Source organism: Lepidochelys kempii, chromosome 10, assembly GCF_965140265.1.
Source record: "Lepidochelys kempii isolate rLepKem1 chromosome 10, rLepKem1.hap2, whole genome shotgun sequence".
Classification (NCBI taxonomy): domain Eukaryota; kingdom Metazoa; phylum Chordata; order Testudines; family Cheloniidae; genus Lepidochelys; species Lepidochelys kempii.
The window spans coordinates 24,449,632-24,473,207 of NC_133265.1; the positions used below are offsets into that span (position 1 = coordinate 24,449,632).

Consider the following 23,576-nt stretch of genomic DNA (forward strand, 5'->3'; position numbering starts at 1 on the left):
GATGAAAGCAAATCCAGTAACAAGGTGGGAAATAACCATCTACCTCTGCAGTGCAAGTCATGTGTATATAGTACTTTGCTTTTTCTTCCCTTCAAGGAATGCCCCAGAGACTCCAGCTGCAGACCTAGGATTTTCACAGCAGTGATGGGATTTAATGTGTGTGTATTTCATCAGTATTGTTCTGATGTATGAATTAGCTTGCTCGTTAACTGTTGGCCAGCTCATTCATTTTTCACTAAACTTTTATTTTTTCCTCCTAGGTTTATGATGAATGTGACTTGGGAAGGTAAAGATTTGTCCTTCACAGAAGATGGCTACCAGGCACACCCAAAGCTGGTGGTGATAGTGCTGAACAAGGACCGGAAGTGGGAGAAGGTGAGCATTTGTCTGCATATTAATGTACTGAAAGGCGCAAAGAGAGAATTTCAGTGCCGCTCCCTCTCCCGTGAAATACTTCTGAATTCCTAGTTTGTTGATGTCAATACACTGCTATTCTGACTGTAAATGTAAGCAAATCCCCAAAATAGATTGGTGACATGGTATGTGTTCAATTTCAGCAGAATGTTTATATTAGGCTGCATATACGTGCAGCATATACTTTCATATGTGCATGCCACTGCCTGAAGGTAAGGGAAGGATGATCATGTGGCTAAAACGCAAAACTGGGAATCTGGGCTTATGGGTTCTACTCCTGGTTTTGTTCTGGAAATCTTGAGTGACCTTAGGTAGGTCTCTTGTGCATTAGTTTTTCCTTCTGTAAAACACAGATAACATTTCTCATAGGAATGTTGAATCTTCGTTCATTAGTGATTTGAAGTCCTTGGATGTAAGGCTGTCTGTAAGTGCACAGTATTTGCCTGATAGATAGTAGAGCTGGCTGTTGGGTGGCCGTTCCATTTTGCAACAACTTCGGAGGTTTTGAAATTTGTTTTTGTTTTGCATTGGAATGACAACAAAAGCTCTCAAACATTTTTATGAAATAGAATTGTTTTAAAACATCTGATTATTTTTGGATCAAAAAGGTCAAGTTTTCAATTCACGGGTGTCTGTCAAAAGTGGCTAGAGAAGCCACATAGGACCACAGAAACCTTCCTGTCCGAAAACTTGTCAAAATGAGTACATCTCTGCAAAATATTTCCGCTTTGATGAAACAGCATATTTAAGACAAAATATGACCAGCTCTAATAATTGTGTTAGTACTACTACGTCCTGTAGGCACGCCGGTTAATGCAGAACTAGTTGCTGACAGCCCATGTGGTTGCACAGGTGAGGCCGTTATGCCAAATAATCCACCATCTGTAGAGTCTCCCTCATACAACCAGTAAAGTTATTGCATGCAAAGTAGCTGCAAAGTAAGGGGAGTGATCTGAATATACTTCTGATATCACAATGGTCTTGGACTCTTGGCATAAAAACATAAGAACGGCCATACTGGGTCAGACCAAAGGTCCATCCAGCCCAGAATCCTGTCTACCGACAGTGGCCAATACCAATTGCCCCAGAGGGAGTGAACTTAACAGGTAATGATCAAGTGATCTCTCTCCTGCCATCCATCTCCACCCTCTGACAAACAGAGGCTAGGGACACGATTCCTTACCCAGCAATGGCATAGACACGTGCCTTGCTGTTGCTTGGGTGTCATTTGCAAAGTCTAAGTGGCTGAGAATTTAAGAATCGGACAGTAGCAGACTGCAAAACCCAGTGATGATTCAACTTGGTGATATTCTAAACAAAGAGCTGTCAACTATTCTGTTCTTATCATTTCATAGTGACTCAACAGCCATTTTAAGCTTCAGAATGACACACAGAGTGACACTCCTTGAATCTTATCATATAGATAGCAAACATGGCAATTTATAGGGTGTAAATATTTTTAAAGTGGAGTTTAGTGTTTAAAACGGCAATTTAGCATCTAGGACTAAATTTTTTCTGTCATATAACCACCATCTACTGCCATTAACATCAGAATTGGGTTCTTATTGTATAATAGTCTTGAATGTTTTAGTTTCCTCCCCTTTTAATATACTATTTCACAAACACTTTTTCAGTCCAGGCTTCTTTATTTTCTCATGTCCTAACTGACTTTTTAAATTATATCCTATCAAATAAGTCCCAATGATACATGGCTTCCAGCTTTCGAAATCTTAACAAATCTGAAATCACCTAATGTGGTGATCTAAGAGTGGGCACTAACATTTTATACGTTCAGTTAAGATAAGAAAATTGTCTTTTGTGACCTACAGCAGGAAGTATACTCCACTATGATAATCTGCTCTCTCCGTATGGGCAGTATTACCATTAATATCGGTGACACAAATCTGTCATTTTGTCGTCACTAGGAGTTCTGTATGCATTGGAAGAGCAGAATATTGGTCAAGATATGCCATGTGGATCAGAGAATTTTTTGGAGACTGCTCTGCAATTTCTTGCGAGTTCACTAGTTAAACTGAGCTCACACTGGAGGAGTGAGTGAACCCCACAATCTTTCCTAAATTTGGATGGGTTTGAAAATCCAAACACAATCTAAAAACCCCTTCGCATTTTTATTAATTTGAATAATTTCATGTTTTAAAGTTTTTTGACTGCTAATTAAAATGTCATGTCCTGCTCTCCCTACCAGCAATAATAATAATAATTAATAATAATAATAATTAATAATCTGCCTGGCAGTAAAGCTATAAATGGTCAATATTTGTTTCAAAATATTTTTTATTAAAAACATTGTGTTAAATTCCTTTCGAGTGTTAATCTTAATTCTTTCAAAGTTTGGCTGGAGATTCTGAATCGTGACTGCAGCAGAATGCATTTAATTATACTGAGAGCTAAGCTGTTATTGGTGCATGTAAACCTCCATGTCCAGGGAATGTGCTCCATGGAAAAAAATCCACTGTAGCTAGTAAGTAATTCTGTTTTCTTTGATAAATGCTAATGCTGTACACTGTGATGATCTAGAACATAAATAAATATATTATGAGACTGATCCTACAAATCTTCACTCTTATAGTATTCCCATTGAAAGTGCATTTATTGAGGGCCAGATTCTGTCAATCTTATGCACACATTTGAAAAGAGTGGGATTATTAATCAAGTTAATTGTGAGTAACATGCCATAACCTGGAACTGAGAAAATGCCTGCTGTATCAGGACCTGGGAAAAATAGGCAGAGGTATGACAGATGTATTTTAAATTCTTAATGCTTGATCCATGCGTTGCTTGGGAAACCAAAGCTCCCATTGAAATCCATAAAGTCACGTGACATCCACATCTGGGGTACACACAGAATGTAGGATTGGGGCTCCAGTTTGCCTAAATGTTGCTAAATCAGTTTCCGAGCTGAATTTGTATGATCAAGAATGAGTTACTGTAGTCTCAGTAAACATGATAGCCATGCAGAGAGGGTTTACCATATCACATGATGTATTTCTTTACATTCATTGACATGAATTAAATTATTAACCCTGCAGTGTGAACTAAACATGTAAATCTGAATATTTTGAGGAATATTCTGCTCATTAACCATCACTAAAAACTTAAATGTTATTTTTAAATATGCACTAGTCTAGCTATTATATATTATCTGTGGAAAAATCACTTTGGTAACTACACACTGTGAGGTCAGTATTTGTATGAGCCAGCTCAAGGGGAAAGTGGTTTAAGACATAGCCAGTGATCCTCATAGTATCATAATTTCATACACTTTATATAGTTAAATTTGTCTTAAGGGACCACCAAAGCAAATGGTTTGATAGAGTTTTGAAAACTGAACTAGTAACTGCTTAGGGAAACTTACCAGGGGACAAATCATGTCCAAACTCCTCGATATGAACACTCTCCAGACTTCAAAGAAATACTTGGGTCTATTTCAACAAGTGACGACCATATGAAAGTGGGGAGGACTTGAGTATAGGCTCTGCTACATGTAACCAGACATGTTTTGAAGCATTATAGTTCCATTGTGCAGCTTCAGACAAGGTATGAGAATTCGTGAATTTCAACTTGGAGACATGAGAAAGTATTAACCTAACCGTTTATGCAAATCTTTATCATCTCTGCTGTACCCACTGCAACTCTGTGGCAGCCTGGGAGCAGACACTGCATGCAAATAAGGCTCACCTTGGTTTAAAAATAAGAGGGAATTTGTGGACATCTGGGTACCTAGTGGGAATGCGGGAGGCAGCCAAGTATTTTGCTGCCACCTTCTTGTGGAGAACATCCAGTGCATGTCCTCTGTATGGAAGGGATATGACTATGGGGTAAATTGGACTGGAAAAGAATTTTGAAAGAAAGAACTCCTAAATCTTGTCAGTGCGGAGCAGACCCCTGTTCTTTTCCTGGTCTTCTTAAGGGAGCTGAGGAAGGGGGTTTGGGTCTCCTATGTCTGGACCAATGAGAAGCTTACCCCCTCTTCCCTGCATTGTACAATTTGTTGCTGGGTACTCCCACATATTATAAGTGAATGAAGTTGTGGCCTAATTAAACCACATACATGACCTCCAGTCTTTCTTCTGGTATGGATAGACAATGCTCCATGTGCCTTCCTAGAGTTTCCTTCACATACCATACACCTCAGTTGTTTCCTTCACGAGTTTCAGGAACAAACTGAGTGTGGACACTTAGATCTGTACAGTGTCATTTTATCTAATTTTATCACAGGTTTATCTAACGTTTCCCCTCTTCTTGCTCTAGTAGGAGTCTGACAGAAAGTCTGACACCTTTCAAACAGTGTAAATATATTATTAAACTTAGAGCCAACATCTTCCTTTTGTTGGTTTCCTGATGGACACAATTTTACTTCAACTGGCAGCGTTTCAATAGGTTGTATCACAGTTCTGTTTCAGTGGGATTTTATAAATCCTAGTATCTAATTATATGGGTCATTCACGCAAAATACTGATAGTACAATAATCCAGTAGTCCTTGTAGTATAGCAAATGTACATACAAATTACAGTATAGTTCCTTTATAATGTGAGTAACGAAGAGTAATTGCTTCTGTTTAATGTGAAGTGCTTTTATCTAATTTTCTCCTTCAGGTACAAGTTTTAATATGAAACCCCTTGATTCAGTTTCCCTTTGCTCATAGTATAATAATCTTTTTGTACTTGATTATAACTTCCATAACATTTCTCTTTCGGGACTAAAAATACCTATGCTGGATTTAGCTGCAAGGTTTAAATGTGCAGAAAATCCATTCAGCCATAGCTGAGTTGTTACAGGCTGAAAAAAGGTACATGCTCTCACTGTAAAAATAATAAAAGAATCACTTTCCCTCTATAAATGACTCAGACATGCAAACTTTGAAACTTACACAAAGTGTATAAATAGTGTTAGGGGGAGAGGGGAGGGAGTGGGTGGTCCACAGCCAAGTTTGAAAAACGTTGCTTGAACGAATAATAGTTATGAAAATCACTTCTAGGAATGTTAAGTAGGCATCCACCAAGATGTCATGATAGATCCTAAAGAGGCTCCACAAGTATGTATTCTCCTTCCCATTCTTGCTGGGCACAGGGACTGTTGTTCTGAGGCAAGACCGTTTACATGGAGTGTGTAATGTGTGTGCTTCATTGAAATGGTCTACCTGGATAAAAATGCAAGCGTAAGCAACACCACCCCTAGCTCTAATACAGTGTGATGTGCTGCTGCCCTGTTAAACTAGCCCTGCAGAAATCGTTCCACTGCCAAACAGTAGCATCTGTTCACCTCAATAAGGTATCATCCTTTCCTGTTCAGTTGACCTCATGGAGATGTGGACTTCAAAGGTTTTTGGGGCTATTTAAATATAAACATTTTAAGCATGAATCACATAGCCTCTTTTTTTTTTTAAAGCCAAGGAAATTAAATGCAAAAAACATATCTGATATTAAAGTGATTTTATATTGATATTATATCAATCTGATATTAAAGTATAGTAAAAATAGATAAAAAATATCAAATGCAAAATTAAGTTCCTAGAGAAAAATTAATTCAGCTACTTTGCATATCCTATACTAAACCTTACTTCATGGTGAACATTTAATAGCAAAAGCAGGAACATATTACACTTAAACAAGAGTATATTACATATATAAAGGTGAGCACAGGATAAAAACATTTTTTGTGCTTTATTACTATTCTGTGATGTGTAAAGATAAACACATAGCCTTATTTGTTAGAAACATTTTTCCTGCTTGCTATTTTTTCTTTATAAAATTAGCTACAATATCCTCAAATCCTTTTCTTTCTGAAGAACCCCAGTCTGTAGAGTAATGTCAAATGGTGCTATAAACTGAGAGTGAGACTTACCATTCCCTTGCTCCTAGATTGGAGGGAGGAAGTAGTAGAGGTCAGGTTATAGCTTTGTATATCACATCACTGTGCATGTCTGTCCTCCTACACAGAAAGGGAAGTGAGCATCTGATATCTCATATTTCTAGGGCAAGTGGGAAAAGAGAAATAAGACTTTTTAAAAATGTATAATAAATTAGTGAGATGTAAAAAACATTTTTTGCTTTACTCCTGCTTCTTGTAAAAATGTTTGTAGAAAATATTATATTGTAGGTACAACACAGCTGAGTCTGTTCCAAATCTCATGTTGCTATAGGAACCTTCACTTCCACATGTCCAAACTTATTAAAATTCCAACTGTGCATTAATATTGCATTTACTGTATGTGGTCAAGGGCTTGATTTTGCACTTTGATTAACTTACAGAAGGAGGAGTCAGCCCTGATGTGCAAGACATGATGTGCATATCAGAAAAATAGGGGGCTTGTGGTGGGCGAATCCCCTGTCCTAGATAAGAAAACTAAGTTCTCCATGGAGTGTTCCGTCTGGCAAAAAAAATCTCCTGTTTCATATAGCCAATAGAAGAAGTGTAGCATGTACAGCATTACAAGTGAAGCAACACTGTCCATGTTTAGAACTGAAAAACAGAACACTGGTTCAGATTTTGGAAAGCTTTTTGCTGTCAAATTACCGTGATGTTGAAAAATCACTGAGGTAATATAGTACCGAGTATAATTTCTCAGGAAATCATCGCATCCAAAGTAGATAAGGTGAAGCTGCGATTTTTTTGGCAATTCAGATCACACCATGGTACTTTCAATAAAAAATATGGGGAGACCATATACCTTTTAACTAGAACAATTGAAATAACTGGGAACCAAATGTCCATTTGTTTACATATTCCTCACGTGAAATATACAATAAAACCTTCTTATAGGCAACTCTGTCATGGGGCTAATATGTTCTAACTTGATGTTAAACAGGACTTTACACCTAGAGTAGATGTAGCAACACACTTTCTTGGCTACCTTTGTTGCAAAGTCCTGTTTAAAGTCATGTTATTTAAAATGCAAACACAACATATTTCTAGATGTGTTCATACATAAAACTGTATTCAGAACAGAGTTAAAGTCCAGAATTGCATCTCTGCTTTTCAGTGAACAACTTGGCTTTTTTTTTTATAGTTTTTATTATAATGAAATTTCATTTCATTGTATCGGTGTTGTACTTAGCTAATTTCCTTGGAATGCATCAGTTATTACCAAGCAGTTGTTAAATTCTGTGTTCCAAAAGAATAATCACCATTCTTCTCCTCCTCCCTGGCTGAAAAATAGGGGAAGAGTTGTAACTATTGTGGAGGAGTGGTGAAGAATGCCGGACTCCTATTTTTATAGCAGCTGGTCCCAGTGGAAGAATACAGGAGCAGGGGCATTTGTGCTGGAGCTGTTTCCCACTGGGAGTGAAGGCATGGCCATCCAGAGGCTACTTCAGCTGCCAAGGTTGTCACTATAACCCACTGGTGTGCGTGTGTTACAGGTCCCCTTCTGGGCCAATTCACAGAGGATATTAATTGTCACAACCGCAATGTATAGATTCTCTTGGCATTTTAGCTCAAGCTGTAGCAGCTCATGCTTTTAGTTTTGGAAGGTCCCTGATTCGGTCCCTGATTCAGTCCCCTACGCATCAGCCAAGAGGGCAGCTGTCAAACCATCAATCTGGAGGTGAAGAGAGGGGGTCATTGGCCTGAGTAGTACTCTCCTATTATAGTGAAATGCTAAACCTGCATTGTTAGAGAGTTCCCAGTGTACATACCATAGGCTTATATTTAACCCAGTACTTCTCAGGCTTATTTGAAAACTTGCACTAAACAAAGCTATGCTGCACTAGACTAGCTGGATGGAATTCTGATCTCAGTACAGGAGCTGAAAGAATTATGCTGTGCACTGGGACTTTTCTCCACAAACTAAGGAGCAGTGGGAAAACCACTCAGGACTGCAATAGCCTGTGTGACTGCTCTGCTGCTGTCTGTCTATACTCTAGGTGTATGTATACACACACCTCACTTATTACTCTCGTGCCTGAGGGCCATAGTATCTGGGCTTTCTTGTCCACAGAGGAGTGGGATGAGGAATAAGGGGTAGAGCTGCATTGTCTCCCTTGTGAGGCTTTCAACCCAGTTTTGAAGGTCAGAGGTTCCAGTGTTTCTTGAACTTCTTCAAGACCTTCAGGTGACTATCTAGAATTAATGTTTCCTGTTATTAACACATATATGTATTAATTGTAGCATGCTGTATCGTAAAGTAATTGAGGAAACTGGGATCTAGATAAAAGTGTCATGCAAGAGGACCTTCAAAAATATAAAGTGATTGCAGTATTCTGTATTCTGCCATGCATCATATTTTGCAATGGAAGGGGTATGGCAAATGCTTTTTTTCCTAAGAAGAGGAGTTTTCTCTCATGCTTTTCTCTGCAGTGAGACAAGATGGGTGAGGCAGTATCTTTTATTGGATCAACTTCTGTTGGTGGAAGGTGTAAGTTATACACAGAGCTCTTCTTCAGTCTTGGGAAGGAAATCAGAATAAGTTAAATACAAGTTGGGGCAGATTGTTAAGCATGAGGGGTAATGCATGTTGTAGGAGGCCATCGAAATGGAGTGGGCAATAAGGGTTAGATTGTTAGGCAATAGGAGTTTGAAGTGGGCCATTAAGGGTTAGCTGGCAGGTGTGTGTTACAAATTGTTGTAATGAGCCATGAAACCAGTGTCCCTGTTGAGTCTATAATATGTGGTGTCTAACATCATGAATTTAAGTTCCCAGGCTTGCCTTCTGAAGGTGCATGCAGGGTTCCTTTGAGGATGAGTATTGTAAGATCAGATATGGAATGATCACTTTTTGGAAAGTGTTCATCCACAGGTGATATGGGGTCTTTGTCATTTTTCTGTGAGTTCATTTGTGAGCTTAGTGATTGGCTGGAGTCACCCACATAGTTGTTGGGCACTTTTGATGCACTGGATAAGGTATACCACATGTTGTGATACGCATGTGCAGGACCCCTGAATTTTGAAAGGTTTGTTTTTAGTGGTAGTTTTCTGCTATTGTCTGTTGTTACTAAACTGACACGCTTAATTGATCAAATCTTGTAGTTTCCAGATATTACCTAAAACTAAGATGAAGTATTCCCAAAGAATAGTTGGAGAAGTCCACTAGAACAAAGGAAACAGCTAGTTTTCCTACAAAAAGTGTATGTCAGGCCATATGTTTGCTTGGTATTAATTTCTTGATATGAGTAAGATACTCCAAGTTTGTACATCTTCATCACACCTGTTGGTATTTCAGAGAAAAAGAAAGCATGTGCTCTATTATAGATTGCAATTGAAATGTGTTCTGAAAGGGACTGTGCCTGTTTGAACAGTAATGAGAGCAGATGTAGCTATTCATCTCATTCTGTCACTTTGTTACAAAAGGATTATGAATAATAGTCTTGTAATTTAGCAAGCATATTATATTCTGAATTATACTAATGCAAAGTATTGCAATGATGCTTTTGCATTAGTTAGCTGCCCTGTCATAGTGCTATTTGTTGTATAGCATCCACTCTTTCATGTATAATCTTTGTCAAATATTTATTAACATACTGTTCCTTTGATTACTTATGTTCGAATATCCTGAAAAGTTTTAGAACCATAAATATAATCGGACAGTTCATAGTACCTCACATAGATTGCAAAAACCTTTGAATGGAATCCTATTGTTAAGATGCTTTATTCCCCCCACAACATCAAGCTATCCATTTCAATGATAATATTGACTTTCTACAGGTTGCACCTTTATATCTGATTATTCCTTTCAGAAATTGTTTGGTGTATGTGGCATATATTTTTCTTTACTTCCCTGCAATTATTCTGGTCTGCAGCCAGGATATTACTAGTTACAGTGACTTGATTTATCTATTTTCTATAATGTACAGTAATGAGCTATTCTGTATGTTATGTTTTGAGAGTTTAGTTGTTTTTGTCTAAATATGTTTAACATAAAGATTAACAATTTATCATCACCTTCTTTGACTATTGCCAATTGTAGTTGGCAGAAAATGTACATGTAAAAAGATATCAGAAAATGTTTTTTCTAGCCAGTTCACTGGGTTACTTTGGTAAAGACTGAATGCGGAGAGGCTCTAATAACTAATATTTCTATCTGACATCAAACAAGCTCCTGCATTCTCAGCTGTGTTGTGTATTTTCACCTGTGTCATGGAGAGATTAAACCAAAACAAAGGGAAAACTTCCCAAATCCAGGTGAAGATGCAAGACATGGCTGCAAGAATGTAGGAACTTTTAAGTATATTTGTGTGTGTGCCTACAAATGTATACGTGTATTACGGAAGCAGTGGTCGCAGTTTCATAGTTAAAACTGTGTTGAGTTTTATACTTAAAACAGAGATTCAAAACCTTTGTATATGGAAGTGTGTGTGTGTGTGAGAGAGAGAGAAACACACACACACACACACACACACAGTTTCTGTTTTGGGAAACTACAGTATCCCTGTACTGTGTATTACCCTAAATTACAGGCTCCACCTCAATGAAGTTTCTATACACACACATATGGTCCCATCACTGTGATGTCTGCTCACAGTAATCTTACTCCCACTTGTAATTTCTCTGTTGACTTTAATTGGATTCTTAGGGATCTTTAAACAGACTCTCTCTTTCCAGACACAAACATTTCTATGCCCTTTGCCCTCTAAGCAGACTATTCTCTTTTCTATAGATGTATTTGCTGTAGACTGTAACTACATGTAGCTAATTGGATTTAGGGATGGAGCATAAATCAAATTTTTCAGACCTGTCTCTGAACTATTCAATAGCTCCATCTTCCAGGTTACATAATGCAGAGTTCTAAAGGGTCCTTCTATAGTGCATTTACTGCTCAATTAAATGGATGTCACTCGGAAAAAAAAATCACATTACCACAATGGGAAAAGAGATTTTAAAAGGAATAGTAGAGAAAAATTACTTGATTCTTCCCATGTTGAATACTAGCCCAGAAGTGCTTGTGTTATGAGACATGAAATATGGTGCCTTCAGCAGGCTGCCTAGAAAATGGATACCTGTAACTAAGGAAAATAGTTAAACCCATGCACTTCCTGGACATAATCAGAAAGGATATATCACCAGCAGTGTATAAAAAAGTGCAAATTACATCCAACTACATTATAGGTAGGCTTAAAAGGATTTAATTTTTATTGATAAATATCAGTAACTGTTAATTTCGTGACACACAGACAAAAATATCTCCATCAATAATAATCAAAATGTACATTAGGCAAGGGAAGAAAAATGCTGCTTGAGAACTTTTTAAAGCTTATGGCAACAAGTAGCAATGCTCACTAGTTCTGTTTAGTACTTCCATTTATGTATTTGACAATATTTTGCATAGCCTACATTTTGGCAGTTGTTATGGCTTATTCATGCCCAGCAGGATGTACACTGGCAGAGAACAAATGGCACTGAACACAAAGATTTGTGTTAAGACTTCAGAATGTTGGATCTTCTGTTGGAATACCTTTTTATATTCCTATTAAGAATTAATGGTAACAGTTCTTCTTGATGGTGATAACCAAGAATTTACGTGGTCTCCTTATTAGTGCTGTACTAAGTGATGTAAGAGGCTTACTGACAGCTGAAGCGGTACTTGTCAGACTCACAGGGTCCTCACATAGGAGTTGTCTGTTGTGCTTGTAGGCCAGTGTGGTTAACTGTGAATGGAAGCTGAAATAGCTGGGATGGAGAATGGAGAAAAGAGGAAATAGCTACAGAGCAGCTGAGAGTGGAGAATAGAGAATGTCCTATGACTAAACCCTTATGTCTTGAACCAGAGATAAGTGAAGAACAACTCAGCTGGACTCTTTCCTGTAGTGCACAGTCTGATTAGTAGAAACAATCTCCTCTTGTTCCTATAACTGATCACAGTGATGACCAGATTGAACTAAACCAAAGTCCTGGAACTGAACAGCACAGCTTTCTCCTCTCCCTGTAAGGAATTGAAGCAAAGCCTTGTTGCAGTGCTCCTTATTGTAGGGCCAGATTTCTATTGCGATGCTTTGTGCTTCTGAAACCAATCCTAATGGCAAATTTGTCATACTACAAATGCCTCTGCAATAGATTGGCTCTGGGCTCACCTTCATGTGCTTCTAGCCACATGGAGTGTGTTCTCCTGGCAAGGAAGTAAATCCTTTCACAATTCAGCAGAAATGAAGCTGAAACTATTGTCAGGCCCTAATCTCTCCTGGCCTCAAGTGTGGAAAGGGGAGTGAAGAATGTCCCTGCTGGTCTTCTTCTTTTCCCCTTTGTCGTCTTGAGAGGAGACAGTCTCTGAAAGTGCCCTTTGATAAACTAGCAACATCCCGCATGCTCTGCTCTCCTTTTTTGTTGAGGGAGGAATAGAGGAACCCTGCAACCCTTCACTAGGGATGAGGGAGAGGCATTTAAGGATTAGGCTATCTGGTGGAGGAAGACCTGGTAGCTGCGGTGGCAGGCTATAAATTTGTGTTCATGTGTCTTGATTAGAATCCCCTCTTAGCAGGTCTTACAGCAGAGCGCTTCCATTGCCTTTCATATTGCTGAGCATGCAGCATCTCATTCACTCATTGACTAGAATTATATGTGTGAAAACATTCTATCATTTTCTTTTGTGCAATTGCTCCCTTTCTTATATTAAAAAGGGTGATTTTTTCTGGAGATTTCTTTAGATGTTGGTTTAAAAATCATATACCATCCTCTGAAATGAGCCCTAAGTACTCTGATATTTATACTTACTTATAAAATACACTTAATTTTGCATCTTGATATTTTATCCTACAATACTAAACCATTATTCATCCACCAATACAGGTTAGTATTTTGCATTGAATAGTATCTCCATGGATTTGCTACCTTCACTGTGCAGTTTATTATGCAGAGCCTTTCTCCTGGTTAGATGTTTAACTCAGATAATTCTCGGAGCATATTTTTTTTCCAATTTAAATTCTAATGGTGCTGGAATTGGTCTGTGGAAAGAGAAAATTGTTATAGCACCTTAGTGATTTATTTTCTTCTTAAAAGGCCCTTTGGCAAATATATGCTAATTAAGATCAACAAACTTGTAAGAAATATACTGGTAATAAATGCGCCTTTCCCCATGTTTTAGATTGATAGCTAAAATACCTATTTTCATCAGAATATATTATGTTTGCGCATACAAACGGCACTCTATAAAATGTTAGCTTTCCCATTGCATTGATATAGATCTAGTTAAGCTACATTTTAAACCAGCAGAACATGTTTCTTGACCCAATATATTTCCAGAGGTCCTTGATGGAAGACTACTACCAATGTACGTTCATCTCCCCCCAAGCACTGCACTCCTACTGCTACACTATTGAAAAGCTTTGAAGTTAATTCATTCATAGCTGAGAGAGATCATCCCCTGCTTTTGAGGTTCTACATCCAAATGTATTACATATCAAATGTAGTTTAGGTCTTAGAGAATATAAATTAAAATAATGTTGCATCAGAATAAACAGGGTCAGTGTAGTGTACCTTTGTCAGTGATACCAATATACATCAATCAAATTGATTTTTTGTGTGTGTCTTTTTAAAAGACAAACCCAATTCAGCTCAACAGCAGATTTTCAGACTTGATTGGAGGGTGAAGTTTCAAACTCCTGTTAAATCAGTGGGTTTCATATAGTTAAAAATCAGGCATAATCAGGTGTTGAGAATTGAACAAAAAATCAAGTCTGTGCATTATCGCATTGAATTGCAAACCATTGTGTAATTGCATACAAATTGCCCAGCTTTGGCAAAATATTTCCCTGTATAGTAAATGTTCAACTATTCAATTATCTACTACCCAAGATGTTTGTTCAATGTTTGTAAAGTACTTAAGTCCCTCACATGAAACCTTTTAAGTGCAAAGTGTTGTTAATAATAATAATTAATAAAAATCTGATTAGAATGGCAGTCCAACACTTGCCAACAATGGCAGTTTCCCCCAATAAAAGTTTAAAATGAATCAAAAATATGGCTTAAATATGAACAGTTTTTCCTCACTGAGTTGATTCTCAAAAGAGTTACAAGATCATATTTAAACCCAAATTAAAGTACATTATTCATAGATAGTAAAAACAAACAGTGGCCTCTGAGTAAAGATACTTTTAAAAATGGCCATATATTTTGAGAGAGGTTTTTCGAAAAACCTAACGTCCCTAGCACCATACCTTGAAAATAACTTTTGCATATTTCAGTTAAAGTGGAATGCATCCAAGCTGGGGATCACTACTTTGCAGAGGGTATGATCCAATACACACACAAAGCCTTAATGCCAAACTTACAAATCAGAAAGACTACTCACGGTCCATGGTATCTGCAGTTTTCCAAATATAATTGTAGCAGGTAAAATTTTACAGGCAGAGTGATTTTGGAGACTGAGTTTTATTGAAAGTCCCCATGGGACCTAAGCCTTTTGAAAATTTTGCCTAGTTTGTCCTGCTTGCTATATGTAGCCCCATATTTGCTATCAATAAGGTTAATATTATTCAATGTTTATGCTAAAGTCCAAATTAAATTGGCTTCATTGCTTTCATTAGGATAATCCATTAACTCTGCCAAGTTTTGGGTAATATAGTAGAAGCAGTGCTGTAATTTAATTTCTGGGCATTTATTTCTGTTTCTAAAAACTGGAACATTCTGAGCCAGTATCCCAACAGCAAACATCTTGTTAGTTTCAAGAGATATCTATTTTTTCAAAGTCTTGTAATGGACAGACCCAGAGTCTGCATCATCAGAGGGTCAGTTCTATTACTGCTTGCAGCCTTAAAGGATTAAACAGCAAGGCATTGAAAATAAAACGTATTGTCAGCTATTTAGACCAAATGAGAGTTCTTCCTTTGTGCAAACTCAAATCTATCTTTGCAATAATCTTTAGAGAAGGGATAATATTAAAAACATATTCATCAAGCGCCAAAGGCTTGTCTTTCATATCTGGCTATATTTAGTTATTTACATTTCTCTTATGCAATAAGATAACTAAGTGATTAGCTAATACTCTTCTGTATTATTTGAACTAGAAGCTAATGACAGAATGACTGTCTTGGTTATAAACAGAGGTGGGTGTAACCTACAAAGTACAAAGATTTGGATATTATTTTAACATACAGGAATGTGTGGTCTAATGGTATAAGCATAATAATAGGAGCCTGGAACTCCCCAATTATAAGACATCTCGGACGCTAACTAATCCCAGTTTTGACTTTGGTAAATCACTTGGGCCCTGATCTGGGAAAGCAGTTACATGCTTAAAGTTAAGTATGTGCTTAAGTTCCTTGCTGATGTAGGAGCCTTCACTTTTCTGCCTCAGTCCCTCAGTCTGTAAAATGAGAATATTTATCTACTGCACAAGGATGTGGTGAAGAATAAATGTTTGAAGATTTAAAATAGTATTATTTAAAACTCTCATTAGTACTATCATTCAGATTCTTATTAGCAATACTATAATTCAACTTAACATACAAAAATGCAAACCAGAAAACTTCCAAAGTTAATTTTAATATTAAATCCTTCCTACATTTTAACTAAATACTTCAATTCTGTAAAAACTAAATATGCATGCCAAATGAAAAATAAATAAATTAGAAAAAAATGTGATTTTGAAATTCAGAGCTGTGGCTGATTTACATAAATTGTGTGTTTTCATTAAAAACTTATACTGTTCAGCCATCATACTGCTCAGAAGTCTAAATACCATGTGAAGATGGGAGCTGTTCACTCATGTGTCTAGTATCTTTGACAGAGCAAATCCAGTGACTGTGCTAACCAGTTCTTAATTAGAACTAGCAATATCCAGCCCAAACATTCCTTAAGAAGGGCAACCTGCAGGCATTTTCTAATTAACATTACACATGATCTGCCATTCTCAAGTCACCAGCAAGATTTCCTCAGCATTTTTCTATCACTTCCTCTCATCATTGTCCCCTCCTGCTTCAATACAGTATAGACTGACAGCAGCTTGTTGCTGTTTGCCATGCTGGTCAGTGGAGAGCTTTCCAATAGACTGACTAATTCCCCGATACCACAGAGCCCAGTTGAAGTCAATGGGACCTTCTGTGTGTATAGCAGTACATCTGGATGGGTCTGTATGACTGAGACCTAGGAGTGTGTCTTACTCGAGTCCACTGATGAACAATGCTGACATACAATGGTATCGCTAACTTTCAGGTTAGTTAGTTAATAAGTTACTCGGCTGACACTGTTAGAGTAAATCCCCTACCTCAAAGTGGCAGTTGTGATAGATACTGGGCCTAATTTTGAGGGGAGCTCAGCACCCCAGAGTTTGCACTGACTTGATCTTCAGTTGTAAGTGATCAGCACTTCTTAAAAATCAGCCACCCCTCCCCTTTTTTTTTTTTAACTCTCCTCCTCAGGCAATAACTGTAATTGAAACATAGAACTCTAAACTATGAAACATTTTCTTTAATCCTCATCTTTATATGAACAAATAGATTCCAGTTGGCAGCTTTTGTAATTACATTTCCACGTATGACAGAGATTCAGCAGAATCATAGGAAGAAGCAGTGGCTTGCCAAACAAGAAACCCTTTAAAATTATACAGAATGTTGTCTCTTCACGTAGCTATGTCTACAAGTGCACTGCTATATTCATGAGCAGGTAAATCCACAGAATCCCGGCCATGTCCTATTTCTATTTTTCTTACTGGTGTGAATAGACAGGTGGGAGGTAGACGTAGGGTTGCCAACTTTCTACTTGTACAAAACCAAACACCCTTGCCCCAATCCTGCCCCACCTCTCCTCCGAGACCCTGCCCCTTCTCCGAGGTCCTGCCCTTGGCTCACTCCATCCCCCCCCTCTGCCGCTCGGTCTCCCCACCCTCACTTACTCGTTCATTTTCACGGGGCTGGCTCAGTGGGTTGGGGTGTAGGAGGTGATGAGGGCTCTGGCTGGGGGTGCGGGCTCTGGCATGGGCTGGGGATGAGAGGTTGGGGTGTAGGAAGGTGCTTCAGGATGGGATCAACTGGTTCAGAGAGTGGGAGGAGGATCAGGGCTGGGGCAGGAGGTTGGGGCATGGGAGGGGTTAATGGCTCCAACTGAGGGTGCAGGCACTGGGATGGAGCTGGGGATGAGGAGTTTGGGGTGCAGGAGGGTGATCCAGGTTGGGACCGAGGGGTTCAGAGTGCAGGAGAGGGATCAGGGGTGCAGGCTCTGGGCCGCACTTTCCTCAGACAGCTCCCAGTAGCAGCAGCAGCATGTCCCCACTCCGGCTCCTATGTGGAGGCACAGCAAGGCAACTCCATGTGCTGCCGCATCCACAGGCACTGCCCCACAGCTCCCATTGGCCCCGGTTCTTAGCCAATGGGAGCTACAGAGCTGGCGCTTGGGGTGGAGGCAGAGCACAGAGCCCCCTGGCTGCCCCTACATCTATGAGCAGGAGGGGGGATATGCTGCTTCTTACAGGAGCCACCGGGAGCCTGCCTTAACACTGCTGTGCTGCCGACCGGACTTTTAACGGCCCGGCCGGCAGTGCTGTCTGGAGCCGCCAGGGTCCCTTTTCGACCGGGCATTCCAGACAAAAACAGGGCACCTGGCAACCCTGGGTAGATGCTGCTACTCTGTGCAGTTTGAAATTCTGATTATTTTTATTGCAATGTTCGCCCTCCATTTGATTGAAGTTTTAATCCTTTTGGAACTCTCCCAGTACCAGCTGGCAGAGTTCATAAAATGGTTTTACCATGGGCAAAAATGTACAGAATGTCTGTGTGCTAACACACCCAAGCATGGACACCGCTGCAAATGGGATTACATGCTGTCACTCGGCAGACAATCCCTTTTTGAAATGCAGCTCTGTCATACAGATATACAGGATTATTTTCATGCACGTGAAGTTGTTTTTCTCCCAATGGCCTAAATTCATGGACGGAATCACATGGGGATAGGTTGTATTTTGTCAAGTTTTAGGCCGAAACTTTCAAAGTAGGATACAGAAATCAGGCTCCAAAATCCCCTTGATTTCGAATTGGGCACCTATTAGGCTCCTTTGAAAATTTTAGCCTTAGTGTATAAGAGGCAGCCATTCTCACACTTCCTTTTAAAATTCAGCATTATTGATCTGAGTCCCTGTGCATCCCAGGAAGGCGGAAGCACAAACTGAATAGAAATTAGGCCGGGGAGAACATGTGCTTAAGTGCTGCTCTGAATGGGAATGGATTTAAGCGTGTGCTTTGCCTTGAACTCTTTGGAGGGGGTGATGGTCTCTTATACCTTTGTTTGTACAGCATTTGGCACAGTGGATCCCTGCTGGAGCCACTGGACGCTACTACAATACAATTTAATAGTATGTGGGATGGGTCTCTACAAAATTAAATATAAGTAATTTATGTCTTGAAACAGGAGAAATAAATGTTTCTAAGAGCAGTATTAACTTCTACTGCACACTCTGATCCCCATCAGTAAGGTCACAGAATGACTCATGGCCACACAGCTGAGCCAATGATTTTGCTCATGTTGGGAATGGGTCCCTTGAATTTTCTGAAGATCCTCTTTCTGCAGGATTTTCAGGCCAGGTGCCCGATTCTCCACTCGAGTCAATTAAGAAGAGCTTCACTTAAGTCACTGCAGAGAAAATGGTGTAAAGCCAGAATGACAACAGGCCAGTTCTCCAAAAGGTGCATCCCAGTAGTTTTGGGGGGATTGAATGTTGTGGGTTTTGTGTTGGACGTCTGCGTGTCTGTAGCTGGGGAAATTGAATGCAAGACTGAATTTGCGTAATTCATACAAAACTGAAACTTCAGTAGCTATCAGATTGTGATCTCTATCCCTCAAATTGTCAGTTTTCAATTCGAATTGAAATTCAATTCTCTTTGCTCTTTGAACTATTAGTTTAATTTTTAAAGATGACAAAGCAATAATAGTATTTATTCTTTTAATTTCTAAAATTGTAGAAGTATCACCAAACCCTACTTTGCTTTCATGAGTCTGGCCTGACAGATTGTACTGTTACTTCCAGCCTGTTTTTTAGAGAAACAAATGTTTGTCAGATTCATGGTTGTTATTAAATGGTTTTCGCTAAGTTAGGGATTGGAAAAAATTCCTGGGATGTATGCTAAGTGGCTTGATAGCTTATGTGTATATTTTATCATCATAGGGCTCAGGTAAACCATGCAATTATATTTGAAGATACAAAGCAGTTATAAACAGTCTGAAGAGGGAATGCTATAAAAAGAGTTCACAAAGTATTGAAGTAATACTTGATGTTTGGATAGCAGAAAGAGTCAAGATTAGTTGAGGAGACACAGATATTGAGCCTGATTTGAATCTCTATTATTCAATTTTAAATCAGGACTTAACCCCACTGAATTCACGTAAGTGACACTGGTGTAAAACTTTTGTAAGATTGATCAGGATTGGGGCCATTACCTTAGGAATGTGTGTAATTTAAAAAAAATTAAATGAGGACAAATTTTTAAAACAATTTAAATTTAAAATTTGTCTTGAGTCTTCAAAATAGGCAGAAAATGATAGTTTACATTTATTCTAAAGTTAGAGGCTTTGCTTGCTTGCTTAAGCTTTTAAGGCTATTGCACTTCTAAGTAAAACAAGTTAGAATACATTATTTGTAATGAGAAGTAAAACATGCACAACTGGAATTTGTGCTTGCCAAATATGACATTAGGGCTGGCCATTTTTACAGGTCACAGAAAAAAAGTGAGATGGTTAGTTCTTTACCTCAGTCAGCTCTAACAATGATTTAATAAATGACTCTGCACTTTTGACAACAGTAAAAATATGAGAACATAAGAAGGGCTATGCTGGGTCAGACCATTGGTCCATCTAGCCCAGTATCCTGTCTCTGACAGTGGCCAGTGCCAATGCTTCAGAGGGAATGAACAGAACAGGACAATTTCAAGTGATCCGTTCCCTGTCATCCAGTCCCAGCTTCTGGCAATCAGACGCCAGAGCATAGGGTTGCGTCTAATAGCCGTTGATGGATCTATCCTCCATTAATTCATCTAATTCTTTTTTGAGCCCAGTCAAACTTTTGGCATTCGCAGCATTTCCTGGCAATGAGTTTCACAGGTTGACTGTGTGTTGTATGAAAAGTATTGTCTTGTTTGTTTTAAATCTTCTGTCTATTAATTTCATCAGGTGACCCCCCCCCATCTTTTGTCACGTGAGGAGGTAAATGAGTCTTCCCTATTTGCTTTCTCCATTCCAGTCATGATTTTATAGACCTTTGTTATTCCCCCTTCATCATCTCTTTTCTAAGCTGAACAATATGTCCTCTTAATCTTCCCTCATATGGAAGCTGTTCCATACCCCTAATAATTTTTGTTGTGCTTCTCTGTACCTTTTCCAATTGTAGTATATCTTTTTTGAGATGAGGTGACCAGAACTGTATGCAGTATTCAAGTTGTGAGCATACCATGGATTTATATAATGGCATTATATTTTCTGTCTTATTATCTCTCTTTCCTAATGGTTCCTAACATTTTGTTAGCTTTTATGACTGCTGCTGCACACTGAGTAGATGTTTTCAGAGAACTTTCCACAATGCTTTCAAGATCTTTCTTGAGTGGGAACAGCTAATTTAGACCCCATCCTTTCATATGTATAGTTGGGATGATGTTTTCCAATGGGCATTACTTTGCACTTATCAACACTGAATTTAATCTGTCATTCTGTTGGCCAGTTTAGTGACATCCCTTTGTAACTGTTTGCAGTCAACTTTGGACTTAAGTGTATTGTCTGCAAATTTTGCCACCACACTGTTATCCCTTTTTCAGATCATTTATGAATATGTTGAATAGCACAGGTCAAGTACAGATCATTGAGGGACCCTGCTATTTACTTCTCTCCACTGTGAAAACTGACCAGGTACTGATCGCTCTTATCCCATGACTGCTTATTTTGCCTACGAGCCTTTGTTGTTGGACCTTGTCAAAAGCTTTCTGAAAGTCCAAGTACACTATATCGACTGAATTACCCTTGTCCCCATGTTTGTTGACTTCCTTAAAGAATTGGAGAGGCATGATTTCCCTTTACAAAAGCCATGTTGACTATTCCCCAACATATTGTTTTCATGTGTGTGTCTCTGATTATTCTGTTCTTTACTACAGTTTCAACCAATTTGCCTGATTCTGAAGTTAGACTTACTGGTTTGTAATTGTCAGGATCAGCTCTATATCCTTTTTAAAAATAAGGATTATGTTATCAGTCATCTGGTACAGAAGCTAATTTAAGAGAGAGGTTATATTCCAGGGTTGTTAGTGCTGCAATTTCACATTTGAGTTCCTTCAGAACTCTTGGGTAAATGCCATCTGGTCCTGGTGACTTATTACTGTTTGATTTATCAATTAGGACACCTTAATCTTGGACAGTTCCTCAGATTGTCACCTAAAAAGAATGGCTCAGGTGTGGGGATCTCCCTCACGTTGTCTGCAATGAAGACCAATGCGAATAATTCATTTAGCTTCTCTGCAACAGCCTTATCTTCCTTGAATGCTCCTTTAGCACCTCAGTCGTCCAGGGGCCCCACTGCCTATTTGGCAGGCTTCCTGCTTCGGATGTATTTAAACAAAAATGTTGTTAGTTTTTGTGTCCTTAGCTATCTGCTCTATTTTTATTTTTATTTTTTTCCACCTTCACTATTATACCTTTATACTTTACTTGCCAGAATTTATGCTCCTTTCTATTTTCCTCACTAGGATTTGACTTCCAATTTTTCAAGGATGCCTTCTTGCTTCAAACCTTCTCTTTACTCTAACCATGGTGGCATTTATTTGTCCTCTTACAGTTTTTTTTTTTTTTGGTGGGGGGTGGGGGGAAAGGTGGAAGAGGAAACAATACATTTAGTTTTAGCCTCTATTATGGTGTTTTTAAATAGTCTGCATGCAGCTTGCAGGCATTTCACCCTTGTGACTATTCCTTTTATCGTCATTGTTGTGTAGTTTCCCTTTTTGGGGTTGTGGGCGTACCATGAAGTTAAATGCTACTGTGGTGGCTTCTTAGGCATTTTTACCCCTACAAGGGTTTTAAATTTAATTACATTATGGTTGCTATTACTGAGCGGCTCAGTTATATTCACCTATTATACAAGGATAATATTCTGATGAATTGATAATCAGTCAACACTTGTAATACCCAGAGAATGCTACTGCAGAGATTTCCAGATTGAGGCCTGTCTGCTGGTTGCTAAGTCCCTTTAATACAACTCTCTATTGTATTAGTGTTAATTTGTTACCTAGAAGGTGGCATTCTTAATAAAAATGCCAAGCTTTGAGGTGTGTATTTTGCTGAAGAATGCCTAAAGGGGAGAGGTGATGGTAAGTATTGTTTTGTTTCAGAGAGTTATGCCAATAACACTCATATAAAATTGACAGACGTACATTTTGTTCCTAGATAGGAAATTCTTTGGAGCAGGGACAATTGCATGTGTTTTAGATAGCACAGTTGGGGGTGCCTATTGCTACTGTAGTGCAAACATAAAATATTATTTTCAAAATGTTGACAATCTTATAGCCAAGGTTTAAATAACAAATCAATGTTGTCATTGAGACTAGCAGACCTTTACCTACATTTTTCCTCTTAAAATTATGTATCCTTAGTTGACTTGACCCTACTGGTTTCTCTCTTAGTGTGTCAGCTGAATATTTCTAAACCAATTCTGATGGAAAATTAAGACTCTTTCCAGTATAGTTTGTTACAACTATGTACCACTCCCCTAAAAGTTACATCTCAAACAGCGACAGCCCCAAGCAAGCAGATGTCAGCAGTGTGTGTGTCTCCATGTTTCAGGTGGGAAAATGGGAGAACAAGACTCTGAGCCTGACATATTCCGTATGGCCAAGATTTAGTTCTTTCGCAGACAGTGACCCTGATGACAACCACTTGAGTATTGTTACCCTGGAGGAGGCCCCCTTTGTCATCGTTGAGGATATGGATCCTTTGACAGAAACTTGTGTAAAAAATACTGTGCCATGCCGTAAATTTGTCAAAATTAAGTAAGTACAAACTTTTCTTGGGAAGTACTTTTGTTTTCATATACACCTGCTCTTTAGCTTCTTTTTCTTCCCATCAACTCTCTCCCTTATGTCTCCTATTTTGCATTTTTTAAATATATTTCAGTTTTCTCTATTTCTTTGTTTTGTCCCACTATTCATGTCTTTGTACAAGTTTTTCCTTTGTTATGATTTGGACTGTTACACACTTTAGCTTCTGATTAATGTTATGTAAATCATTAAATCAGTGTCTTGATAATAAATTC

The 23,576-nt window shown here is 38.6% G+C and overlaps 1 protein-coding gene across 2 annotated transcripts in view; it reads left to right on the forward strand.

Moving 5' to 3' along the window:
• Positions 1–23,576, forward strand: part of GRIN2A (glutamate ionotropic receptor NMDA type subunit 2A) — a 296,277-nt gene that overhangs the window by 190,091 nt on the left and 82,610 nt on the right. For both annotated transcript variants that reach the window (XM_073362474.1, XM_073362473.1), the window contains exons 4-5: positions 261–375; positions 23,108–23,313. In XM_073362474.1, coding sequence (XP_073218575.1) covers positions 261–375; positions 23,108–23,313 — 321 coding nt within the window. The remainder of the gene's footprint in view (positions 1–260; positions 376–23,107; positions 23,314–23,576) is intronic.